Source organism: Ornithodoros turicata, chromosome 1 (assembly GCF_037126465.1).
Source record: "Ornithodoros turicata isolate Travis chromosome 1, ASM3712646v1, whole genome shotgun sequence".
NCBI lineage: Eukaryota > Metazoa > Arthropoda > Arachnida > Ixodida > Argasidae > Ornithodoros > Ornithodoros turicata.
In genome coordinates this window covers 120,135,039-120,160,826 of record NC_088201.1, presented here as the reverse complement: position 1 = coordinate 120,160,826, position 25,788 = coordinate 120,135,039, and the positions used below count along the sequence as shown (strand labels likewise).

Below are 25,788 nucleotides of genomic sequence, written 5' to 3'. Positions count from 1 at the left end.
ACGTAAGGCTTTAAATGATCAGCTGCAGAATTTCAAATTTCATAGTAGCGTAAGTTCCAGCGATCATCCACGGGTGCTTGAGGCTGACCTTTCTTTGGTGACATCTGCAAGTGCGGCATCACTACTGATTTTGCACCTTCCATTTATAATGGATGAACTTGTACCTGAGGGTAGTCATATATCATCCCTTGTCCTCCTGAGCCAGATTGTTCAGGTGTGTTTCTCACCAGTCATGAGCGTGGACTGCTTAACTGATCAGGAAACAGCAGTCGCAGATCACAGCAGTCTGTATATCGAGTGTTATGGTGCCTCCAACTTTATTCCCAAGATGCACATGATGGTGCACTTGGTAGAGCAAGTAAGGCAGTTTGGGCCATTGAAGCACCATTCAACAATGAGCTGTGAGACAACCAATGCTATTCCAAAGTCTAAGAGGTTCAGCAACTTTAGGAATTTGCCACATTCAGTTAGTGAGCTCTACCAAGTGCACTCATCTGTGAGTCTTTGGAAAGGGTCTGGTGCTCCAAAGAAAGAGTACTGCATCAAGCAAGACGCTGAGCAACCTGCCATCCCTGTTACTGTCAATGAGCAGATGGTCTCAGCAGGCCTGCCAGCAGAGCTGCTTGGGACTGATGTCACATGCATGTTTGGCACCATTATCAATAATGTTGCTGTTAAAGCAGGGGATGTTCTTATCTGCGGTACCCCCACAGCTGATGTTAGATTTGTGAAAGTAGTGCAGATACTATGCTGTGACAGCACCAAGTACCTCTGCACTAAACTGATGATGAAAAAAGAGTTTAGACGCAAAATCAATGCGTTCGTTCTTCAACAAACAGAGCATGACGTTATCTTGTCTGCTGAAGGTCTCCTGTATCCCCCATGTTTTGTATATTCAAAGAATCGTGAAGTTATTTGCATACCGAAATGCCTGCATTTTGTGCCATAGTGTAGCTACGACGTGCTTCACATTTTTTTGTTCAGTGAAATGATCCTGTATCAGTGTAAACTTTATGTGGTAAAGTCGTGGTCAGAAATGCATCACTGACATCTCTTTCTTTCTGTTGACCACCGTTCACAGCCGAAATTACCACAGTTTTCACTGATGGTGCAGCCTCTCCTAGATGGGAAATGCCTTCCCGAAAAAATGGAAAAGGTCCTCCACCAACAGCTCCAGGATGAACTGATAGATTATCTGGAGTGAGTAGAACACAGCAAAATGCCTTCTTCGATTGACATAAATATGGGCCAGCTGGTGGAATATATACATGATAGAGAAGGATAATAAAAATTTTGCGTTTACGTCGCAAGTCAACTATAGTCATAAGCGACGCCACAGTGGTCGGCCTGTGGATTAATTTTGCCCACCAGAGGGTTCTTTAACATGCGTGAAACCTCACACATGGGACACACTGCTTAACGTCCCTTCCAAGTGCAGCGTGCATAAGTAATTCATACCCGCCGCCAAATTGCTAGCCCCCTCGGCCAGGATCAAACCTGTGTCCTTGTGATTGGAAGGCCGACACTCTACCAACCGAGCCACCAAGGCAACAGACAAGGGTCCACGGCAGGGGTTCCTAAATATCGTGATTTTCAATCCAGAATGGGCGCCTTCTGTGAACTCCTTATGGCAGTAGAGAGAAAACACACACCTGATGGCCAGGTGGTGTTCTTTCTGTAAAGGCATTCTGCAAGTCGAAGGGTGTACTAAGTTTGCCTCCATGTTCGCAAGTTGCCGCAGCTGATGCCCCTTGGAGGTCAATAGAGCCAGTGCTCAGTGCCGGTTCGGCTATTGAGTGGTAGCGCAATATCCTGATCAGTACCAGTCAAAAAAATTGTCGGCATATGTGAATAGTGATTTTTTATTTTGAATCAAACACGAACGAAATGTCCAATTCGCATTGAAGGCAAATAGTTTTCGAATTGAATACGAATTATTTATGAACACCTGAAAGGTAAATTTGCTGACATGAACTACAATTCAGGGTTTTTAGTGCATAACTGCATGCTTATCTTGGGGTTTTTTTACCTGGTCCTACTTATGTGCTTGGGAACCTCAAACATTACGTTTTGAAAATATAGTGCCTGATGGGTGTACAGCATTGTGTTATTGTGACTAAGCTTTCGACTTTTTCTCCTAGTGAGAATCAACTTCTAATAAACCAGGCGCCATGGCAGCTTAGACAGCAGTACAAGGCACTTGGACGATGTCTGCTCCAATCTTATCCATGCATGACGTGGCCGAATGCTAAACCTGGCTCAAAAGCAGAAAGAAATACGAAACACTGCTGGGTATGCCCTTGTTTATACAGTACCGTTATTACAGTACTAAGTAGTCTGGTGCATTTCTTGCTACATGTTCCAATTTATGTTACAATACGCCATATTCTCAAGCCTCATGCTTTACACACTATTCTCTTTCAGAGTGTATTCGTACACAGACTCTCACTGAAACGCAAGATACGGAGGCTGAGGGCGAGGCGAAGCAAAAATAAGCATGCAGCAGCTGATGCTCAATCTGCTATGGTTACAGGTGCAGATGACATCGAAATTTTTGATAGCAACATGAGCTGTGATGAGGCGCTAAACGAACTGAATGTAAGTGCAGTTGACTGCTCAGTTAAGTGGCCCAGTGTATGGTGTTATAGTTAGATGTTTATGCTCCTCAGTGCTGGCTGTGACATGTTCGTCTTCATTATTGATTGGTCTGTTCCATTCATTGTTAATCTGAGTTAAATCTGGTGGATAATGATGCAATGCTTAAAATGAGACTTATTACAAGCTAAATAAGAGGACATGCTGCTGTTCCTGTAATCGTAATGACTAGAGACCAGATCTTAAGGCAAAATGCATATTTTTCCTTTGCCTCCCTATGGCACCTGCTCAGTAAATGAGTGTTAATCACAAGTTAAGAAGCATTTTAAATGCAATTTGTTAGTGCCTATATTCACTTCTTGTTCCTAATGACTTCTGTATTTATGTGTATTAGTTGCACAATTAACAGTTTTATACCTTCTTATAGGTATTCTTTTTTTTATATTATTATTATTACCTCTGTAATAGGTGGATGGTGTAATGAAAGCGACACCTGTTCTGAGCTCGTAAACCACCATCTATCTATACAACGGCAGATGGACGTTCTATATGGACAGATGGTTCACACGGCTTGTTCTTCTTGAAGTATACTTACATATACTGTTGCATAATGCATGTAGGCAGCGAGGATACCAAAATGAAGTCAGTGTTTTTCGCGTGCCGTTGCAGCAACGGTAACTGGAATGCTGACCAGGCAAACAACTGTGCCGAGCACTGTCAGGCTGTTTAGCTATTGTAAACATTTCTGGTTGGAAAGCTAGTAGGATGGTACAGCTTCGTAGCTAGGAAACAGTGTATGGCTGTCACTGAATCCCACTCATGGATAATAAATCATAGAAGAGCATGCATAATGATTCAACAAATTAATCCACAGACCGAGCACTGTGGCATCCCTCATGATTCTGGTTGTCTTGTGACATAAACCATGAATTATATAAAAAAGAAAAAAAAACTTATGGAGGTGTCTGAGCTACAGAATCGAGCACAAAGGACATGGGAAATGAAAAGCAAAAATCCTATTGCGTTGCTCGAGTGCGGTATTTAGCACCAGAGTTAAAAATATAAAGGTACCTTTCAGAAATAACTAACCATTAACTGCGTTTCGTACTGCATGCTTCATCCACTTGCAGCTCAGATTTCAGATTTACAGCCATTTTTTACTGGAACCAAGGAGCATTTCTTCTTTCCTAACTCCATTTTGGAGCTTCTTGAGCTTGCAGCTTATTGCTTTCCAAATGCGTTTCCAAAGCATCTTCCCAGCGCAGGGGTCGCATGTAAGAGGCATGTCATGACAACTGTACGAAAACCATTGTGTCCAATGTTTGTGTTCCCCCTAGGGTGGTCAATCAGGATATCCTGAATCCCAGTATTTCTCTAAGAAAATCCTGTGATTTCAGGATTTTTCGGAATATTCTGTTTCACCTCTTAGAGGAGGGGTCTCAGGCTCAAAATGAGCCATGGGCCGCATTGACCATTGCCGAGGAGCCGGAGGGCCAATTACCAGCAGCGTGCCCCCTCCTGCCACGGAAAGAAGCAATCCTCACATGTGTACTGTCAGTTATAACACGAATCCCTGTCACAAACATTGAGCAAGTCAAGTGACTACCCATTAGGTACGACAGGGCTCTGTCTTTTTTTCTCTCCCATTTGTTTCTTTTTTTATCAGGGGTGTGCGTGAGGGGCAAGGAGGGTCTTTGGGATTGCAAGTTTTCTCCGCCACTGGACGCACGGCCGAAGTGACATTTGACACTTGTGCGGTGCACTTCCTCTCCTAAAAGAGCGGTTTTTCATAGTCAGTAAAAGTCTCGTTAGTGAAACAAGCAACGGCCTTGATTTTCTGTGGCATATGATATTTACATGCCTAGGACACGATATTTCGTGGAATTCATTATTGCAGAGTGACAGTGATTGGAGAACCACAGCTTTTGCTGTAGCACCTGTTTCGAACTCAAGTACCACAAAGTTTACCTCAGCTTTCCGTTTATAGCTCCATTCTTAAAACTGTCTGGTCAGCTTATCTTGAGACACACTGTATATGGTTATAGTGGTAGAGGGAAGTGTGGGCAATGTAGCTGGTGCAGCAAGGATACATCCATGGATGAATACTGGAAATAGGGCTTCTTACGATTGGTACATGTTAATTGCACATGAATGGTACGAATGCTGACAGTCATTCCATGTAGCGCAGAAAGTGAATGGACATTTTGTGGACAGGACGAATGGACAGGTGTCTAACGTAGAGAATTCGTTCCCCATGTATTTTCAGTGGAACAGCACAGGTGCAGTGATTGTTAATAAGGAGTTGTTAGAGATACAGAGGTACCGACTTCAAAAGTTTTGCTGTACTAAAAACAGCTGCTCAGCATCTGTAATTAAGAGGCTAAGATGCACAGAAGCACTGCTAAGAAGCATATGATTGTTGCACGCACTAGCAGATTTTGAACATCAAACAGTGAATCTCAACCTGTCTAAAGCAGTTTTTAAAAACAACCCGGACACCTTTTAGACTTGATGCTCTCTGTCCTTTCCAGAAGCGTGACAAAGTTTGTAAATCGCATAAAAATAGCTATGTACAATGCCAGTCAAGTGTGGTGTATCAGATACCTCTTGCTTGCGGTTTTTGCTATATCAGCCAAACGAAATGTTGCTTGAATGACAGGCTCCGGGAGCACGCTTCGAAGGTCAAAAATGAGGACCAGTCGTCGGAATTGGCAAAGCATCTCAAAGTTTGCTTTAATTGTTCTCCCATATGGGAAGAGACCTTTGTCAAGGCCAGGGAGACCGACCTCAGTCGGAGGCTTTTGAGAGAAACGTTGTCAATTTTGGGGGCTGGGAACTGTGTCAGCAAAAGCGTCTGTGACCTTCGGCCCTGCTTTGGCGAGCCTTTTGCACTGTCCCTCCTCCCCCACCTGATGTTGTTAAAAGTGTGCGGTTGTCGATTAAACTTTAGCTGTGTTTGAGACTTTGTGTTGTGTCGTCTGTTTTTCGTCCTTTTTCCCAGTCTCGGGTTTTTCGTCATGGATCTTAGCCACCAGCTCGCTTGCTTTTTAACCATTTTATCTGGAGACATGACAGACTTGCTTGACATTGAAAAGAAGCCATTCATGTCACAAGCACCAATTCACCATACATTGATACCAGCTTGCCTGCATTCTCTTTTGTCACATTTCCATAGAGTAGCAACATATGTCTTCATAATTTTCGAACTTGTGCTCACCAACAAACAGGAGGACCCAAAAGATCAACGTGTCCCTGGTCCCAAGTTGTTTTTGGCTTCCAAGAAAGAAATTCACACAAGGCACGAAGTGGTCACCCCCAGCAGCGGTTCTTCTATGGAGAAAGCTCTTGTAGTGCTTTTGTGCATATACTCATAGCTGGGCGAACTCACTCATGAGGGCCCCTCACCCTCACCTCACGCCCTTCAGGTGAGGGTGAGTGAGGGCAAGCCCGCGATGAGGCCATCCGTGAGTGCACTCATGAGGTTTTGCCCCTCACGAGGTCTCCTGTGAGCGCACTCATGAGGTTTTGCCCCTCATGAGACCTCCTGTGAGTGCACTGATGACGTCTGAGGGGCGCCAGGTCTGTGTGAGTGAAGTCACTGGTGAGGCCTGAGGGGTGTGAGGTCACTATGAGTGCACTCAGAAATGAGGTCAAATGACCCATGCGAGGCTTGCGCAAATTATGAAGGCACTCACACGTGAGGCCTTCAGTAACGCGAAGCCTATTGACGACGCTCAAGCCATGAGGAATATGGTGAGTGCACTCACCCTCATATGTGGGATGGACACGGTATCTATTTATTGATGACGAAAAAACTAGACCGCGGCAGGGACCGCTTTGTTGTATTTCCTGCGCAGCCATCTGAAAAGTGCACATGTGCAGTTTGAAGGGGTGGTGTGCACGTTTTTAGCAATTTCGTCTACGTCGCGCTGGGAACACAGCGAAGCGTCCTAAGCTGACTGATTGATTACTTGGTGATATGGTTCCTATGACCCAACAACCAGCGGGGTGCACATTAAAGGGTGTGCACATTTTTAGCAATTTCGTCTATGTCTCGCTGGGAATACAGCTAAGCGTCCTGAGCTGTCTGGTTACTTGATGATGGGGTTCCAATGACCCAACTACCAGCGCGGTGCACATTAAAGGGCTGGTGTGCACATTTTTAGCAATTTCGTCTATGTCTCGCTGGGAATACAGCTAAGCGTCCTGAGCTGACTGGTTACTTGATGATATGGTTCCTATGACCCAACTACCAGCGGGGTGCACATTAAAGGGCTGGTGTGCACATTTTTAGCAATTTCGTCTATGTCTCGCTGGGAATACAGCTAAGCGTCCTGAGCTGACTGATTACTTGATATGGTTCCAATGACCCAACTACCAGCGGGGTGCACATTAAAGGGCTGGTGTGCACATTTTTAGCAATTTCGTCTATGTCTCGCTGGGAATACAGCTAAGCGTCCTGAGCTGACTAGTTACATGATGATATGGTTCCAATGACCCAACTACCAGCGGGGTGCACATTAAAGGGCTGGTGTGCACATTTTTAGCAATTTCGTCTATGTCTCGCTGGGTATACAGCTAAGCGTCCTGAGCTGACTGGTTACTTGATGATATGGTTCCAATGACCCAACTACCAGCGGGGTGCACATTAAAGGGCTGGTGTGCATATTTTTAGAACTTTCGTCTATGTCGGGAACACAGCGAAGCGTTCTAAGCTGACTGATTACTTGATGATATGGTTCCAATGACCCAACTACCAGCGGGGTGCACATTAAAGGGCTGGTGTGTACATTTTTAGCAATTTCGTCTATGTCTCGCTGGGAATACAGCTAAGCGTCCTGAGCTGACTGATTACTTGATGATATGGTGCAAGCGACGCAACTACCGGCGGGTGGATTTTAAAGCGGTGTTGTGCGAGTTCTAACAGATTCCTCCAAATCGAGGTTTGAATTTGCGACGTATCTTGTACTTTTGCCACGTTTCTAATCCTTTTCTCATCTGGAGACCTCATCCTAGCGTCCTAGCATCGTTATTAATTTTGATGTATTGCAAACGTACGTGGGTGAACAAAATGAGGTGGCATTCAAGAAAATATTTATTGGGTTCCGTAAAGCATACATACACTGATTCTACTTGCATTTGCAATATTTTTCTTCAAGCTACGTATCGCTTAAGTAGAGCTAGATGATCGCACCATTTCTCCTACAAGAATCAGCTGCTCAATTGTGTCCGGACTCAGCGACGATCTTCGTGCTCGCTGCAACGACCCAGCTATAGAGAATAGCCTTTCGGCGGATCCAGACGTGGCTGGCATACCAAAGCACACTGCAGCCAGCTTGGCCAGTCACGGGTAAGTCTGGGAGTGCTGCTTCCAAAACGTGAGAGGTTCATCTGTCGTGCATGGGGTTTTCAGGAAACTGTCCAGTTCAGTATCACTCTGTGTTGGCGAGGCTGGGCATACAACATCCAGCAGAGCCTAAAGGTCATCGGACGCCTTCTTTGTGCAAGAAGATGGAATGCCTGAAGTACTAGGGATGGGCTCTTGCGGAGGAGCAGGGTCCCGTGCTTCCGTAGAAAAATCCTAATGACGTTAGAAAGAGCACACACAGTGTGGTTAATTGCTTCAGAAACTCAAATTCAGAATGTATCAACACAGCTGCGTCAGGCATTACCTCTGCTATCTTCTCTAAGAGTAGTTCCACAACTGCACGGGCGGTATCGGCTCCAGGCTTCAGCAACCCAGGTGCAACAGGAGACTGAAAGCAGCGAAGCTTTTGCCTTGGATTGAGCACACTTGCTGCAACAAAATAGTCGTCCCGCAGGAGGTTCGCAAGCCTTTTGTTCATTTCGTCTAGAAGATTTTGCTTCAGCTCCTTGAACCTATAACACACTGAGGTTTGTTACCTTTATTTGAAACAACAACATGTGCACTGGTGACGATTGCTGACTGACCGAACTGAAATGCATTATAATTAATTTTTACTTTGTTTCTATGTTTGTTGTGTGAACTGAGTATCTCTTTATTGCTAAAGAAGAAAACGAGAAGGAAGTGTCTGTATATAAGGACAGCTTTGTTATGTTTGCTGCGCAGCCATCTAAAAAGTGTACATATAGGCACGGTGCAGTTTATAGGGTAGTAGTGTGCGCGTTCTTAGCAATCTGATATGTTAATGCAAACTATACAGGTGACTTTTCAATAGTGAAGAATGGCAAAACAACATCAAATGCGGATAGCTGCAAGGCTCTGCAAAATTTCTTGCTGTTCCTTGGATGCATTTATTCTACCAAGTATTTATTTGTAGGTGTAACAGTAAATGCGTGCTTACTCAGGATGTTGATAGTTGCTGAGCGGTGTGTAACAAGTACATAGGCACAGGTGAAACACGGCTGACGTCACCCCGTCTCCTTGCAGACGATTGGTTGCATCATTTAGGGGCTTCAGAAGTGCCAGCAGGTGCTCCAGTCTGGTAATTGTTACTGTGGGTGGTGACATGTCAACGGTCTTTCTTGGGTTTTCCTCGTTATGTTGCGACATCAGGAGCTCCACAGCAGCGAAGACCTCATCCTGAGTGTTCAAATGTTCGTACGTGAAATAATTCGTGACTTCCTTCTTTCATCATTATTTTTACAGCTCCATTCCCAATATGTATGTTGTTAATATTTGTAGTAGTTCAACCCCATAAACAGCTGACTTTTGCAACATTTGTATTTATTTATTTAGTATTTAGATTCCTAGTACCAGTGACTTGACCCGCAGGCGGACGTTTTACTACCCAGTATTTACGACATGTCTGACCAAACGCTGAATACATTATGTAAAAGAAACGCGATGAAACGATGTTATAACTCAAGTATTCTAGCGGGGACTTTCAATATAACTCACACATAAAAGATAACAGATGAACAGGCTAGAATCAAGAGGTGAACTGAGGAACCCTGAAATTTCGACGATGAAGGTAATATCTGCTTGAAAAAGACAAGTAAAGATATTTTTAAAATAAAAGTCCAATCAACAGCTGAGCCTTGTACTTTGTGTACATGGTTAAAAACAAGTGCCCACGCAATACTTCCACAGCCGTACTCTAAATTTTAAGTATGCATAACCTTTTTCGAGACTTACCTGAGTCAGTCGTTCCACACACGCAACGATCGAGTTCCAGCGCGTGCCTCCAATTGGAACGAGGTCTTTCCCGCAACGTTCCTTCAATAACCTTGACAACATTGGTGATCGCCGGAAAATGTTAATGATTTTCGAGATGCACTTCAGCAGTTCCGAAGCATCAGTGTCAACTTTAATGGCGGAATTAACTACTAACTGTAGTGCATGAGCTGCACATCGCACCCGCTTCGACGGCTGTACAGCGGCGGACACGTCTACCTCAGACGAGACCACTTCCGCATCCTCTCCAGCTTCGTCACCTCGTTCCCACTTGTCGGTAAAAAGTTCCACCATATCGAAGGCCTTCGTCATGTTTGATGCGTTGTCGCATATAACAGCGCCCACTTTTGTAGGTGACACACCGTGCTCACGAAGGACGCTTTGGAAGGCTTCACGTATGTTTTCACCAGTGCGCTTTGCAGGGAAGTACTTGAAGGCCAGTGTTATCGTAGCAAGTTCCCACTCCTCTTTGATAAACTGCACCTTGACACCCAGCACTGCTTCTCTTCTTCTGCTTGACCAAAGGTCAACTGTGAAGTGCAGCCCGCTGTCTGGAGCGGTCTCAATCGCTTTTGCAAGTGAAGGTTTGACCTGCTTGCTAGCGATGTCTTCAAGGATCCCGCCGACTGTGCGACGTGATACCATGTTTAACTCTGAATTTATAAACTTCATTAGTCTCTGAAAGCCTCGTCCGTCGGCAATGCACATGTCGTGGTTGGTTTTGTTTGTCTTCATTATATTCTTTAGCGTGCCTCAGCTGTAAGAGTAAAAGATTTGCCTACATTCAGGCACCTCCTACGTGCGAAACTTCCCAGTATTTCGCACAAGACGGTATGCGCAACGTGGTTCTGTGCGCACGTCTCAGCAAGCTCTAAACACTTTTTCCGCCATACCACATACTATACCACGTACTAACCACAAAATTCCACATGCAAGCAGAGAAATGTAAACAGCATGCACAGAAATGAGAAATATTTTAATACTGTTGTTTTACGGCTGAAGACGGGGGGCTTGTCGCGTTTTGCGTCTATGCAATGCGGCAGCATACCTATTCAGCGTTGTTTGCGGGTCATATTCCGCTTTTCAGTAATTTGCTTTATTATAACCAGGGTGTCGCACCGCAAAAAATACGGGTTCGGGTTCGCGTTGCATGAATTTCGTTCAGGTTCAGTTCCGGTTCGACCACGTCAAGAACCGAACCGGTTCACAAACGGGTTCGCAGCCCCGAACCCGTTCGCCAACCGGTTCAACGCTTCAATTTTTATATCTCCCATCAAACTGCTTTTATCATCAAATGCGTGGCTAATCGCCTACCGCTGTTGTCTGTGTTGACGTTTTTAGTGGCCCAGTACTCCGTTTAGCGAGAGAACGGAGAAATGGATGAACACTGGTAATTGGCGTCCACGCCGATGAGGCGCTGTAGACATGCTACACTCTATTCCGAAAATTCCGTTTTTCACTCGCACAGCGCCAGCAAGATATACTTGAAGGAAGCGCAATGAGATGCGCAGTCATAAATAAATAAATAAATAAATTTTACATAGACGAGTACTGCCGACGCACTGCATTCGTGGCGTGAATCGATCTGAAACCGTACTGAAGCATGTCGAAAATAAGACTGCCAGACTTGCTCTTTCCGAGCTCACAACAGTGTATCAGTTAATCAACAACACAAAGGCAATGTGTCACGACACAAATGCACAACCAGTAAGCAGAACTACATTTACTTTCCAAACCATGGCAAATCAACACCGTTCTGCGTACGCTCCGTCTCATTTTTCTGACTAGTTTAATTTCTTACTGCTCACGTGTAAAGGGAAATGTTGGACTCTTGCTTAATCATATTATTCGTCCTGTATAGAGCTAAACAACTAGCCTACATAATTTCTGCTTCATTCGTCCGCGTGGCGCCTCCTCTGTGAGGAGTAGACGCCGTAGTGCGTGCGTGGGGCGCTAACCGCCGCACTCACAAGGCAAACTGTGCTTCAACGTGTAAAAAAAGACGCTGACAGCATACTTACTATACGTCCTTGTCTGAGTGCTAGATGAAAATTAGCGAAATTCATGACAGGGAGACCAATCAGTCATCGTTTGTGGATTGAGAGGCACTTGAACTCTTATGCTGACCTCTTTTATGTCCGAACCGTTTTGTCGCGAACCGGTTACAGCTATTATTTTTTCCGGTTCTGCTCCGGTTCGGGTTCAACAGTGTCATGAAAATTGCGGTTCGGGTTCGGTTCCGGCAAAAATAAAGGTTCGGGTACGGTTTTCGGTTCGGGTTCGGTTCGACACCCTGATTATAACCCCTGAAATTTAAAGATTAGGCGCAACCAGAACTTGAAGCGGAACGCTCATACTGTTACGCGCTGTATACCGGAAAATTCCAAGGATCAACTATCTTGACAACCGCTAGTTCTAACAAACTTAATCAAAGAGCTGCAAAATCCTCTGCAATTTTGGTACCGTGCACTCGGAGAGGGAAATGTTTTTACAAACGTTCATCTTCCCAAGCCCATGTAAGACATCCTTTTTTTTAAAATGAAACTATCACGGGTAAGTATCGCGCGCAAAAGCTACGAATGAAAGTGGACGTACGTTCAGATGTCTGGTGAAGTTGCAGGTCTCTCGCCTCTTGCCACGTTTTTCTTCATTGCAGTGCAGACACTGATACACAGTTGTGGCTCCGGCGTTTATGGATCCTAGGTACTTAAAATGTCTCTTTAAACTCCCAGGTACAGCATGCGTAGGGTCCTTAACAAGTTCGCCCTCTGCGCAACGCTTCTTCGGACGGCTCATCGTTCACGACCACTTTTGAAATAGCACTGCCCAGTCGAAAAATACGACAAGAGGAATACGACAGATGACAAGGCTGTCGTATTTTGGGACCCTGTCGTCTGTCGTGGCTTGTCGTCTGTATTTTGTCGTGGCTTGTCGTCTGTAGTTTGTCGTGGCTTGTCGTCTGTATTTTGTCGTGGCTTGTCGTCTGTATTTTTTCGTTCGTACTGTGTCGTGCCTTGTCGTCTTTCCGTTGTAACTGTGACTGTTGTGTGCTTCTGCAGGGGCCCTGTCCAACAATCTTGTAAATTTGTAAAAATCATTGCTCGTTGTGTCTGTTTTCGCTGGTTGCGACTGCATTTGTGTTGTTTCAGATAACGTACGTATAGCGTGAGTCATGCACAGCGTATGCGGCAGAGCAGACACAAAAACGAGTTTTGGTATGCCGTTCTGCTATGCTTTATTATCCTTCAGCTCCAGGATCTTCATTCAGGAGCAGCTTTTTTACCTGAAAAAAGGAACAAAGAAAGCAAGTTAGAAATGAGGCCTCCCAGTAACCAGCATAAACCAAATAGCATTTGGTGAACCCCACTCAAGCTAAACCTTGTTAACTTGTTATATGCAGTCTACACTGGAAGGAAAAAGACGGCTCGGTGGTTCAATTTGTGGTTCATCAACATATTGTAACCATGCGTTAGCATTTTACGATCATGTGGTAAAATACATTTTTAAAAAAACTCGCTTAAACCCGTGTTTTGATCCCTGACTCTTCATGAAATGCTTGGTGTGCAAATGTTTTCCACCTTAAGTGCCATGAATCCTGAATAGGTTTTTAAATTGCGAATTTTAACCCCCTGAACTGTAAAAAAAAAGTTCATGCTTCAGGGAGTATCGAAACACTGACAAGCTATGGCACACAAGCACTAAACAGGAAAATGGGAGCAACAGCAAACACATAACATTTGCTGGGGCAACGTAGCATTTCAAAGAAAAGTGCAATGCTTCCACAGTAACAAAAATGTGCGCAAGTTTTACATACTCCTTACCATTTTAACGTCGGAGATCCGCACACTTCTGTGCAAGGTAGCGTACCAGTTGTTTGTGCCGCTTTGGTGCTTCTTCTGTGCTGCACCCCTTTGACAGCAGGTAATGCCAAAAGGCAGCTAGAAGAAACATTGCAAAATTTGAATTTCAATTTCATTTCACTACTCAAATGTAGTGAGAAGAGTGCAAGAGGAAATGTGATGTCCAACTCACTTTAAAAATCTCTGGCATACTCCAAAAGTAAATTAGCAAGCCATGCATAGCAAAGTGTAAACACAAGGGAACTGCATGTACTCACATGACATGCAGGTCACCTTTACTGGTGACAACTGTGGGTAGACTGCTGTCTTTCCTTTCGAAACATCTTTATTGGATTGCTTCCCTGTGACACTGCATTGTGCAAGTGTCTCGTTTCCCCACAGTGCAACAGCGAGACGCTTGCAAAACGCAGCGTCTGCTGGCTGCTGCATCAGGTGTGTCCATGTGTCGGAGCTCACAAAGATGCCCTCGCCAAGTTGTACCTATGCAATATCAGAGGAACAGGTATTACCAAAGTGATAAAAGAAGTTAAAACAAGAGACTCATGTGCTGCCAGAACAGCGAAAGAGTAACATACGCGTACAAATAGAAGATGCTGAGATAACCATTAAGACAGTGCAAACACATGCCTCATAAATGTCCAAGCAAATTCATGATATTATTTAAAGTTGACAAAGACCCAGTGAGTGCTAGTAGGAGCTTGAATCCACAGATTCAGTTTCTGGTCAAGTGTGTTACTGATTACAACATACTCATATTGTGCTCTCGTCAACCTGCCAACGCCTTGTTAAGATAGTCAGGCAAAGCCATTCCCATGTTGGTGTTGAGTAATTGGTAGCACACGTGACCAGAAATTAGAGAGCTGTCAGTTCAAGTCTCCATCACAACTCAACCGCTCTCCCAATGCCCTAATTAATAGCAGTGCTGCTTGGGACAGAGGTTTACAAAACACCAGGTTGGCATATACCCTTATTGAACCGACGTCATACTAGTGAAAATAGGCAGACTCCATTACAAACGGCAGCCTGGGCTTCTTTAGCACCCGCGGTTGTCAGCTGCCATCGGCCTCGTGGTTGTCCGACAGATGGAAAAATATGTCAACCTGAAGCTCCGCAAACTTTTGTCCCAAGCGGTAGATAACCTTACCCATGACTGAAGTGTGCTGTAGGTACTGTAGATACAGTGAAAATTTGGAGTTAAAAGAGATACATAAATAAATTATAAAATAGCGTAGATGCAGGGAAGCTGGTGGACAGAATCCACGAAGAACGAAGCCTGAGCATAAATAAGCATTCAGTAAGTAATTCTGTTGTCAAAGCCGAGACACAATGAAAGGCACTGCATCCAATGAACTCAATGCATACCTGGCCATCCTCTGTGGTTGTCGGCTGAAATCGCTCCTGAGGGACGAAAAGACCTGAAAGAATAATGTGTAGCACTTCACGTATGACTTGAAAACATACATGCATTTCACCAGAATATGGCCACATGCAAGTGCTTTGATTAAAAGGCATAATTATCACAATAGTGCACCTTTGGTGGGACGGATGCTTGTCTGTTGATCACGCGCACCTGACAAAAAAAGTTCTGTCATTGAAATTGAAAATATGTGCCAGCAACCTGCGGTTGTCAGTTGCCATCGGCCTCATGGTTGTCACACAGATGGAAAAATATGTCAACCTGAAGCTCCGCAAGCTTTTGTCTCAAGCTGAACATAACCTTACCCATGACTGAAGTATAGCACATGAGACTAATACGGTGAAAGTTGTGTTAGGCGTGCAGTCTTACCAGTTGTCACGGAGGGGACACTAATAACATGCGGAGCTGGGGCCGGTTGCACCTCGGTTGCACTGCGTACACTCTGGCTCACCCCATCCACTGTTGTTCACAAAGGGATATTTTTAAACGTGTACAAGTCATTATCGCACATAGCTATTCACTACCAAGCAGCTTAAAGCAAACTCAAAGTAGGCTATTCTTCATACATTTCATTGTGCTTTGCGTACAATTCGTCATCCTGCCTAATAAACATATGGTAACAAAAAAAAAAAAAAGGTCCGTATCTACAAGCTTACTAGTTATCACAGCTGGGCTGCTGTTGGAACTGGAAGCTGGGGCTGGCAGCGTCGCGGTCGCGTTGTGCCTGTCATGACTAGCGTCTGGCACTGTTATTTGTAAAGGAACTTTTTAGATAAATAATTATAGTTTGCAGAGAAAGTTGACCAGTATGAATGTGGCCTTTGACTGCATGACTACACCCCTACTGGGGTAATAAGTCTGGCATGAACCATTACCAGTCATTGCATTTGAAGCTCCTACGAGGGATATCGGGGCAGACTGTACCACTGCTGTCCGGCACTCTTGTTCACATGGAGGGGACACTGCTGATAATAAGGAAGCCGTTTAAACATATGTATCAATACAATAACACGGAGCTACGAAGTTACAGAATTTTACTACTAATCACAGCTATGTGTATCAGCTTAAGAATTTTAAGCACTGCTTTTGTCTGCATGCAAAAGCAACTTAGCAGACTTGTTCAAACATTAACAAGATCATCTTACTCTGTGCCACAGGATGTGGGGTTGTCGTGTATGGTTGCAACCGTGCAGGGCTGATACAGCCCTTCTTCGAGTTCTCCACTGCTTCTTGCAAATTAAAATGTTTTGTTAGGCGTAATTCCTTTACATTATGAACCAATATCGGTAGTAATTAATTATTTGTGATACTAATTAGTTGTATTCACGATGGACCACAAATTCTGAATTTTTACAGGTCGTGAGTGTATGTAGTTTCACAAATAAAAACGTCGTTTTCCTCACCAGCTTCAAATATCTTTGAGCAGAGTGCCTTTTGTAGTTTCCTGTTGAGATCAGTCAATGTGGCGACTTCTCCCTGCAAGCGTTGAACTTCCTTTTCCAGTTCTTGAACTTTATTCTGCTTTGAGGGCCTGTTCTCCAAACCAGCAGAACAAAGCATGTGTGCTTCTGCTGACCTTTTTGCGTGACTCCTCGCCTGTTTGTCAATCTTTGCCTGAAACGTGCAAAACTTTTGTTAGCGTACACAGCGCACGAACGCCGCGCGCACACAACAGCCACCGCTCCTAGCCAACTTAAATGTGCAAAAGCAGCGCAGCATACGTTTAAACAACAAAGAAAAAGTTTTTCACTCCTACCTTCTTCCTCACTTGGACGTCAACTGCCGAACGTGGCTTCTGAGGTGCTTTACACCTGTTCTTCTGCAAGGTGCTCATCTCCTCTTCTGTTTCTGCAATTTACGTATTTCGAAAGATGTACGCGATGATGTGTCTAACCAAAAAAAGTTCCGTAAAATCTACTGCTCTTACCTGTCATATGTAAGATATAAGCCTTGTAGAAACCAGGACACGTCGAATCGTCCCCTTCCCAATAAGCATCATAAAGTTTACGCTTGTCAAAATCGTCGATGTCCACTGGATCGAAGTTGACAATCGCGTCATGCGTAACCACATGCTTATTTTGTTCGTCTTCATATTGAATTAAAAGAAACATAGCGGCAGGTGACAACAAAAAAAACGAGAAAGAAGAAAAGCACGTGTAGCTCAGCCGGGCAGAACTATGGAGGAAGTGGAAACTGCCGCTATGGGACCGTCCAGGCTTGGCCACACTTGGCTAGAGCTGTTACTATAGAGGGCGCAAAATTTGAGCCGCGAAAAAAGTAGTAACTCAAAAGCCGCAGAAATAAATAATACACGTACCCATGGAGTCTTGCGACCTTTTTTATTAAATTGTGCAGTTACCCAGACGTCCGAGACATTATAAACCGTCTCTTTCGCTAAATGCACAATGCTGTACAAGAACCAAGATCAGTGTACTGCGTACCAAAAAAGAGAGAAAAAAAACTCAATTATATTAATTTCCAAATGACATCGTTACGTTATCGTTCACAGCTTCGTTTCGCTATAGCCAAACAATTTTACATATTATCCTATGTATATGACGACATTTTACTTCCCGTCCGTCGTTTCTGCATCGGCTAATTTCTTTGGTCTACTACTTGGTCTACGCGGAACGTTTCTTTTTGTCAGTTCTCATTTGTTATAGAAATTACTCGAAGTTTATGGCATGGAAATATATGGGGCAAAAGAACAGCTTTTTCGCTATTTTGCCATTTTGCCATGAAAATGAACTAAGTTGTCGCACACGTCAGTTTTCTTTTCTCGTCCACGCCGCCTTCCTTACAAGCCCAGGAGAGAACTGGTGGAACTGGCAACACTGGTGATTACCATTCATTGTGGGTGCACCAACAATCCATCCACCCATCCATCATCATTACAATCATAAGATCGTAGAGTTGTTGTAGTTGTTGTGTGCATTTGGCCATCTATCCGAAGAATATGAGTCATCTTGCCACTCCGTCTGGTTATAATACATAGAGAAAATCTCTGCTCGTACGACAGTACATTGACTCTCTTGCTCTGCAACTGAGCGCCGGAACTGCAGCCCATATTTCTTTGTTCGACCTGTCACCTTCGCAAAACAATGACCACGCAACCAACAAAGCGGTATCGCCGGTATCTGGAACCCGGAGTGTCGTGTCATATTCCCAAGCAGACTCTGCACAACCAACGCGTCAGACAACCTAAGGAAAGGGGTACGAACAGTGGTAGCAGACCGTGCGACGAGAGCGAGCGTCAGATAGACGTGCTAAACGATGTCAACGAAAGTGATGTTCACCCATCGACTGACAGTGAAACGCGGCCAGGTAATGACAGCCAAGCGCGAGAAAGTGACGCAGCGAATGTTGAATATTCCGATTTTCAACCTTATGTGAGTGGCAATGACGGCGAGAATTTATCGCCCTCGGACGAGGAAAGCGATGCTAGCTCTTCCTTAGATGACAGTGAGGTGAAAAGCTTTTTTGAAAAGTGCTCAAACGAAACCTTGCCAAACCAGGCCATAACAAAGGCCCAAGCACTGCTGCTTATTCTGTCTTAGGTTGTGCATGCTGGATTGTCATGGTCGCAAGTCGAAGGCCTCTTGAAGCTGATAAATACCCTGTGCGGTGCAGACGTGGTCCCAGACACGAAATACTTCTTTCGAAAGCTCTGGCAGGACCGCATGAAATCTCTTAACATGCACTTCTTCTGTCCCACTTGCATGGGCTACCTCGGCCTAAAAACAACAAACAGCAAGTCCCAAAGGTTCACCTGCACTGAGTGTCAGGCATCACACAGAATGCAGCAACTGATCAGCAAAGGGAACTTCTTCCTAATTTGTGACTTGAAACGTCAGTTGTACGATGTTATAGGACGTCACAGTCGGTATTTGTACGAGACACTCACGAAACTTCGGCCAACTGTCTACGGGGTGTACAGAGACATCACAGATGGACGACTGTATAAAAGCATCAGACATCGGCTGTGCATGAAGTGGTGTGATATTACACTCACTCTGAACACTGATGGGTCCCCAGTGTTTCAGTCCGGGAAATCCAGCATGTGGCCAATCCAGCTGCTTCTTAACGAACTTCCCTTTGACATACGCTTTCACGAACTCATCGTTGGAGCACTGTGGTTTGGGATACAGCACCCTCCAGCACACCTGTTCATAAAGACTTTTGTTGACGCATTCAACAACATCGGCAGCATACCCTGGCAGCACGCTGGCAGAACAATGATGTCACATGTTTATGCTGTCTGTTGCTGTGTGGACTCAGCAGCCAGAGCAGCCTTATTAAATATGAAACAATTTAATGGGTACTTTGGGTGCTCCTGGTGCCTTGAAGAAGGAACTGTTGTTGACGGTAAGTTACCTACTGCCTTACTGATCTCTTCCTCTGAAACAAATTATGTACTTTAGGTTCTAGAAAGTATCTTGATCACTATTCCCTCTGTTTGTGATTTCCTCCATTTTGCTTCAGTGGCTTATGAATAGGGTTCCTCGTCTTCAGGCTTTATGATATTTCCAATTCGGGGGACAAGAATCTCGTGATAGTTTCACACATGAATTGGGTAGAAAGTGGGTGCTTCCTCCCCCTTCCACAAATCATTGGGTTTAACCGAGTGAAACTAAATTCGTCTGATTCAGGCTACTATTGTGACAACCAGTCGCTCAGCTGCAATTTTTGTTGTTTCGTGATTACAACATACAAGCTTTGCAGCGTACAAAAGCTAAGATGCCACGTACCTGTTACACATACCAGCACTGTATTCTTCATTTACCTATCTGCTTACATAATAGTTTGCATCTGAAGCAATCATTGGTGCATGTCATTTGCGCATAATGACAGTTCCCACGTGTACTCATAAAACTTCATGTTGGAGTGTGAGTTTTTCTCTTTGTAGTGAGGATTCTAATCAGCACTTTTTTTAGGGGTTCTTCGTTACATTCCAAGCAGGAGCCCAGCCCCAGCACGCACACACAGGAGCCTACTGAACGACATGCAGGAAGCATTCCAACGAGGAGTGCCATCTCACGGAGTAAAAGGGCCATCACCACTGATTCAGTTGCCAGGATTTAATCTTGTATGGTGCGTGCCTCCTGATGTCATGCACTGTGTGCTTGAAGGTGTGACACGGCAGCTAACAGAATTATGGCTGTCTGCTGTTGGGCAGGCATATTACATTGGACGGCATATCCGTGAGTTGGATGACAGCATTTTGAAGATGAGGCCTCCAATGTCGTTTTGTCGGCTCCCACGACGGTTGAGTGACAGGGCACACTGGAAGGCAACTGAATGGATGTACTGGCTGCTCTTCTATTCGTTGCCATGTTTGAGGGGAGTACTTCCCACTGCGTACTTCAACCACTTTACAATGCTTTGCCAGGCAGTGTTTACTCTCCTGCAAGCATCTGTAACAGATGCCAACCTCGAGGAGGCGGAGGAGCTCCTCTCGTCGTTCGTTGCCAGAGTATACACATTATATGGAGCCAGCGCTGCAACCTTCAATGTGCACCAGCTTCTTCATATCACAAAGAGTGTGGAGATGCTGGGCCCATTGTGGGGTACCTCGACCTTCCCATTTGAGAATGGAAATGGGCAACTTGTAAAGCTAGTGAAGGCTGCGCAAGGTGTGCCCCTCCAGATTGCGGAGCGCTGCATTATGAAATCATGGCTCAGCACAGCAGCTAAGTTTGTGGAACTGTCGCCTTCACTGCAGTCGCGGAAAAGCGATATTGTCAATGCGCAGACAATTGTGCAAATACAAGCCTGTGTCCTTGGTGCGCCATTGCTGTCAATGCAAGTCAGCAGTTCAGTAGAGGAACTCTTCATTGAGAAGTACGGAAGAGTGCCAAGCATGACCCACTATTCTCGTTTTGCTGCCAACGCTGTGAAGTTTCATACGACATCGTACGCGCGAGCCACGAAAACATGCTCTTCCTGCGTGAAGATGAGAGACGGCAGCTACTGTCTGCTTTCTGACATTTGCTCAGCACTATTGGAGACTCGGAAGATTCTTCTTGTCTCCGAAGAGATCATCTTGTCAGAATGCAGATTCCCAAATGTGAATATATGCATCAGTGCTATCGCCCTCCTCCGGGAAGAAACCTCAAGTTGTATTCGCAAGATGATGTGTCTGCTCAGTGCGTGTTCTTTGAAGGAGCAGACACCTGTTATGTGTGCGAGATTCCAAACACATACAGGGTTGACTGACTAGCACAGTGGTGGTGCAATTGATGCGATACATGTGTGTGTATGTGTTTGTGTCAATAAGAACCTGATGAGTGGGAAGCAGAATCGGTTATCTTTTTGCCACACTGGCTTGTGCTGAACATTTCTTTTTGCCCAATTTTTTTTTATTTGTTTCATCAACTACTTCTGTGGCATATCAAAGTGCTTTTTCTTGAATGTGCAGTTATATTCAGCTGTATTCCAGAGCACCCTAGTATACTTCTTTGTATGGCATGCATTGTACCATTGCCTTTCTTGCAAGTTGTTTCGCTCCTTGATGTGCCCATTCTTTATGCTTGCATCACTTGGCTTCCTAGCATGCACTGTCAATTTCGTTATGCCATGGTAGGAATGTCCTCTACTGCTGCTACTGATGCGGCGCATCCTTTCTGCCTTTCTGGGGTGGGCGGCGCAGAAATTGGAACTGTAACTGTGCCGGAACCACAAGTTACTACCTACACTCTTAAAAATGAACTTCACCGCATAGCACGCTCCTAGCCAACCATTATCTCGAGTGATATCGTTACCTGCCCTGATTTGTTGAAAACGGGAGGCATACGCCTTTTCTGTGACAATTATGAACAGCATAAGTGTCACAAAAAAGGCGTACGCCTCCTGTTTTCAACAAATCAGGGCAGATAACGATGTCATTCGTGATAATGGTTGGCTAGGAGCGTGCTATGCGGCGAAGTTCATTTTTAAGAGTGTACTGTTGTTTCCTGGGACATAATTGAATAAGCCAAAGTTGTTTTTAAACCGCTGATTAAAAAAAAGAAAACTGAAGCAGGTACCTATTAACCAGTGCAGGTGTAAGCCCTGCAGTTTCCTGCTTTTGCGCTAATTATTGTGCACTAAATTTAACACGGTGTCCCCCGACATAGAAGCCGCCAGGGAAAGGAGACGAGTGGCATGGCAGCACGTGGTGTGTCGTGGGCACAGGATGCCAGATTTTGGCAGTAGGTGGCAATCTATGCCTGAAGCAATCTTCCTGGAAAATCTTGACTCTTTTTTTCCCTATCGTAAAGTGCTAAAAGCCTTACTTCATTAAAAGCAAATTCACATTCGTGTATTGCAGTACAAGTCGTGTTTCGTCCCTGATGTCACCACCTTGAAGATAGTAATAGTGAACTGATTTTAGCTGATTTGAAAGCTTTATTTTCACTGTTTGCCAGTGCCAGATTTAGACGGGGCACTTGCCCCGGGGCCCCACCAGTAATGATCTTGTCCAAGCGAAATGTGGTTTGCATGCCTTAAACGTATCCCTGAAACGGAAACTTGGCAAAAATGTGTCCTCCGGTAACGCATATCGACCCCGCATAACACATTGGATAGACATAGAATACACGACGGAGCCTCCACAACACAGTGCCCCGGGGCCGCCACCACTGTAAATCTGGCACTGCTGTTTGTTCTCGACAAAACCGAACTTTAAAAAAGGGTATTGTTTCCAGTCATTGATAAGAGGTGTAGAAAAATCAGTCTGTACAATTGAAACATGGACTTTCATCTAAACACAAGTTTTTTTGGCATTTTAGTGCCCTTTATTGGCACAAATGACTAGTATGGTTTTAATACGAGGCTACTAGCTGTTATCGTGTACTTGTAGGTGTATGCGCTGGCATTGCGTAGCACAGACGCAGCATCTATTTCAACACATTGTCAATAAATTGACTGCGTTTACGATTATCAAACAACTCAAAGGAGATGCCAAAACAATGGAGGGTCATGCTTAGCAAGTACTCATGGCAGGAGTGTCTGTCATGACTGGAAGTATATATGGCGATGAAAGTTTTTGTAGTGATGATGAAAATTTTTTCATAATGAGAGCAAGACTTAACCACACCACAGGAAGCTTTGTCGTCACGACAAAGATGTTTGTGGTAGAACAGATGTCCTGTCGCTGAAACATATGACACGAGGTCCTGTCGTACTACAAAACTTTTTGTCACAGCGACAGGACCTCCTGTCGTACAACAAAAAAATTTGTAGTAGGACAGGAGGTCCTAGCTGTCCCTGCAACAACAATTTTGGAATTGACGACAAGGCTATTTGCCGCAACTACAGAAAGTTTTGTAGTACGACAGGAGGTCCTGTTACTGCGACAGACTTTATTGTAGTACGACAGGAGATCCTGCCGCTGCAACAGAAGATGTTGTAGTGACGACAAGGTTGTCATAGACAAGTACAGAAAGTTTTGTTGTAACGACAAAGTGGGTGTCAAAATCTGCGGAAAGTTTTCTCGTCACGACAAAGCTGTCTGTCGTACGACAGGTCACCCTGTTGTTACTACAGAGGTCTGTGTCATAATGACAAAAACTTCTGTTGTAACTGCAGGAATTTCTGTTGTATCTTTCGACTGACTCCGAAAGTTATCAATACATGGTAGTCGCTCGAAAGGCCGCACAGAAATTGCACTTCCTTCCATCCACAAAAGCACTCAGACGACAAACAAGCCTTTGAGACAACAAAAATTTGACATTTCTGTCAGAGACGACAAACTTTTGTAGTGACGACAGCCCTGTCTGTCATGACGACAAAATTTTTAATAGCGACAACATAATGACAGACCTGTCTGTCGTAACGACAAAAAAATTTTGTAGCGACGACATAACGACAGACCTCTCTGTCATGACGACAAAAAAAAATTGTAGTGACGACAGACCTGTGTGTCGTGACGACAGAAATTTTTGTGGTGACGACAGACTAGTCTGTCGTTACGACAGAAATTTTTGTAATGACGACAGACTTTTCTGTTGTGACGACAGAAATCTTTGTGGTGACGACAGATTAGTCTGTCGTGACGACAGAAATTTTGTGGTAACGACAGAATTGCTGTCGTTACAACAGAAATGTTTGTCGTGACGACAAAGATTTCTGTTGTGTTTTTCGACTGGGTGAAGCTGCACGACACTGGCGCAATACGTTACTGGCCACAAGAAACACCCGAAATCACAAGGACGCCGTGTTACCACCCGTATACGCGGCAAAATTATATTGCACCCACCGTACTAATCCTTTTTACTTTATGTCATTTATAGCCCCGAGGTGCCTCAAAGAAGCGATAACATCAGAATGTTTCTCACAGCCTCGCTATGCACAGACAGACCGGCGGCGTCCTTGTGTCGCAGTTCAACGAACTACAACCTTTCATAGCTTCGCTACAACCTTCTTAGCATAGCTACAACCTTCAAGGCTTACACTAGGACATATGCAGCGCTCGCCCCTAGTTCCGAAAAACGTGGCCCAAGAACCCTTTAAAGCGGTTGAAAAGGCTCCTATCGTGGTGCAAGAGCGATATCTGTAACCATATTGGACACTTTCCCACAGGGTCTTCGGTAGTGTTGACGCGAACACTCGAAGAACGCGGCACACGAGCCCTTTAAAACGACCGGAAAGGCTCCTATCGCGGTGCAAGAGCGATATCTGTAACCATATAGGACACTTTCCCACAGGGACTTCGGTAGTGTTGACCGCGAACACTCGAAGAACGTGGCACACCATGTCAAGTATATTCGGACAACATGTCCGACAGAAGTTTGTTGGACAGTTAGTTTTGGTTTTCTTCCTCCTTTTGTCTGTTTGGCCTGCCGCCGCGCGCTTTGAGCGGACCGCGCTGGCTCGTTCATTAAAACCGTAGTTCTCTATCGAACAGTACTGGTTGCCTTTCTCTTCTCCTGGCATCCTACCCAACAGGTTATGGGCCCAGTACACGCTGGACAGTGAGACGACGAAGCCTTCCACTGATCAGGCGTACCTCTACGTGGGTGCTGAGGACACGTCCGACGGCAATAGGAGCTTTGCGTTGACCCGGCACATTGAAGTTGACGTCTAGAACACATCTATCAGTGCGACGAAGTGAGACGACGACGTATACCACTGGACAAGCGCACATCGCAGATGAGGAGCTAAGCTACAGCGACATGGCTTTGAAAGACGAACTCCGAATTCCGAAGCTGACGTCAGAAAACTATCATGCCTGGTCGATCCGAGCAAAAGCTGCAATGGTACAGAAGGACTGTTGGGAGGCAGTTGAACCCGGATGCCAACAAGCACCCTTGACGAATGAAGAGAAGAAGGTTAACGATAAAGCCCTCACGTTTCTCTTCCTGGTGGTCGAGGACAATTACCTTGACGACATCGGCACCTGTACCACTGCAAGAGATGCGTGGAACATCCTACGCGAGATCCATACGAAATATGGTCTGCTACATATCCTTCAGCTTCTCCGAGACTTCGTCAATGTGAAGAAGGACCGAGAAGAACCTATGAAGGACTACTTGAGCAGATTGATGGATCTGCATCGGCAATTATCCAACGGGGGTTACGAATTCACTGACAGGGAAGTCGCCTTGGTGATGTTGATGGGGTTGCCGGAGGAGTATGAACCGCATATTCTGAAGCTCGAGCAAGACGAGGCAACGCTCACAACAAAGGCAGTCAAAGCAAAGCTCTTGATCGAGGAGAAGCGAAAGCAGAGGCGAGATGCAGAGAATACGGCAGACACCGACGGTGAAGCAAAAGCC

General features: G+C 44.9%; 2 protein-coding genes and 1 long non-coding RNA gene across 11 annotated transcripts in view; 1 reads left to right on the top strand and 2 right to left on the bottom strand.

Moving 5' to 3' along the window:
- Positions 1-25,788, bottom strand: part of LOC135368463 (uncharacterized) — a 291,834-nt gene that overhangs the window by 166,565 nt on the left and 99,481 nt on the right. The window lies entirely within an intron of this gene.
- Positions 12,965-17,200, bottom strand: LOC135368426 (BEN domain-containing protein 5-like). 9 transcript variants are annotated; one of them, XM_064601676.1, is made up of 12 exons: positions 16,959-17,200; positions 16,788-16,879; positions 16,435-16,645; positions 16,177-16,260; positions 15,907-15,996; positions 15,688-15,777; positions 15,401-15,490; positions 15,146-15,184; positions 14,977-15,029; positions 13,872-14,094; positions 13,576-13,692; positions 12,965-13,037 (listed from the first exon to the last, which is right to left on the bottom strand). In XM_064601676.1, exons 1-11 carry the CDS (start codon positions 17,140-17,142, stop codon positions 13,580-13,582), a joined length of 1,269 nt encoding a protein of 422 aa, XP_064457746.1. In that variant the 5' UTR covers positions 17,143-17,200; the 3' UTR covers positions 12,965-13,037; positions 13,576-13,579. The 9 variants fall into 9 exon arrangements, 7 of the variants coding, with proteins under 7 accessions (XP_064457746.1, XP_064457754.1, XP_064457761.1 ...); XM_064601684.1 differs by having other exon boundaries at positions 15,907-15,993; XM_064601691.1 differs by having other exon boundaries at positions 16,177-16,257.
- LOC135368420 (uncharacterized) lies at positions 19,046-21,782 on the top strand. Its single transcript, XM_064601662.1, has 2 exons — positions 19,046-19,396; positions 19,966-21,782. The coding sequence occupies exons 1-2, from the start codon at positions 19,090-19,092 to the stop codon at positions 21,249-21,251; spliced, it is 1,593 nt and encodes a 530-aa protein (XP_064457732.1). The 5' UTR covers positions 19,046-19,089; the 3' UTR covers positions 21,252-21,782.

Excerpts from the sequence above, each read along its gene's own strand:
- LOC135368426 (XM_064601676.1), bottom strand. The coding sequence starts at position 17,142 with ATGTTTCTTTTAATTCAATATGAAGACGAACAAAATAAGCATGTGGTT. Across the intron at positions 16,646-16,787 it reads ACGTCCAAGTGAGGAAGAAG|GCAAAGATTGACAAACAGGC; the intron begins GTAGGAGTGAAA and ends TGCACGTTTCAG. Across the intron at positions 15,185-15,400 it reads TGTCCCCTCCGTGACAACTG|GTGCGCGTGATCAACAGACA; the intron begins GTAAGACTGCAC and ends TTTTTTTGTCAG.
- LOC135368420 (XM_064601662.1), top strand. The coding sequence starts at position 19,090 with ATGTGGCCAATCCAGCTGCTTCTTAACGAACTTCCCTTTGACATACGC. Across the intron at positions 19,397-19,965 it reads AGAAGGAACTGTTGTTGACG|GGGTTCTTCGTTACATTCCA; the intron begins GTAAGTTACCTA and ends CACTTTTTTTAG.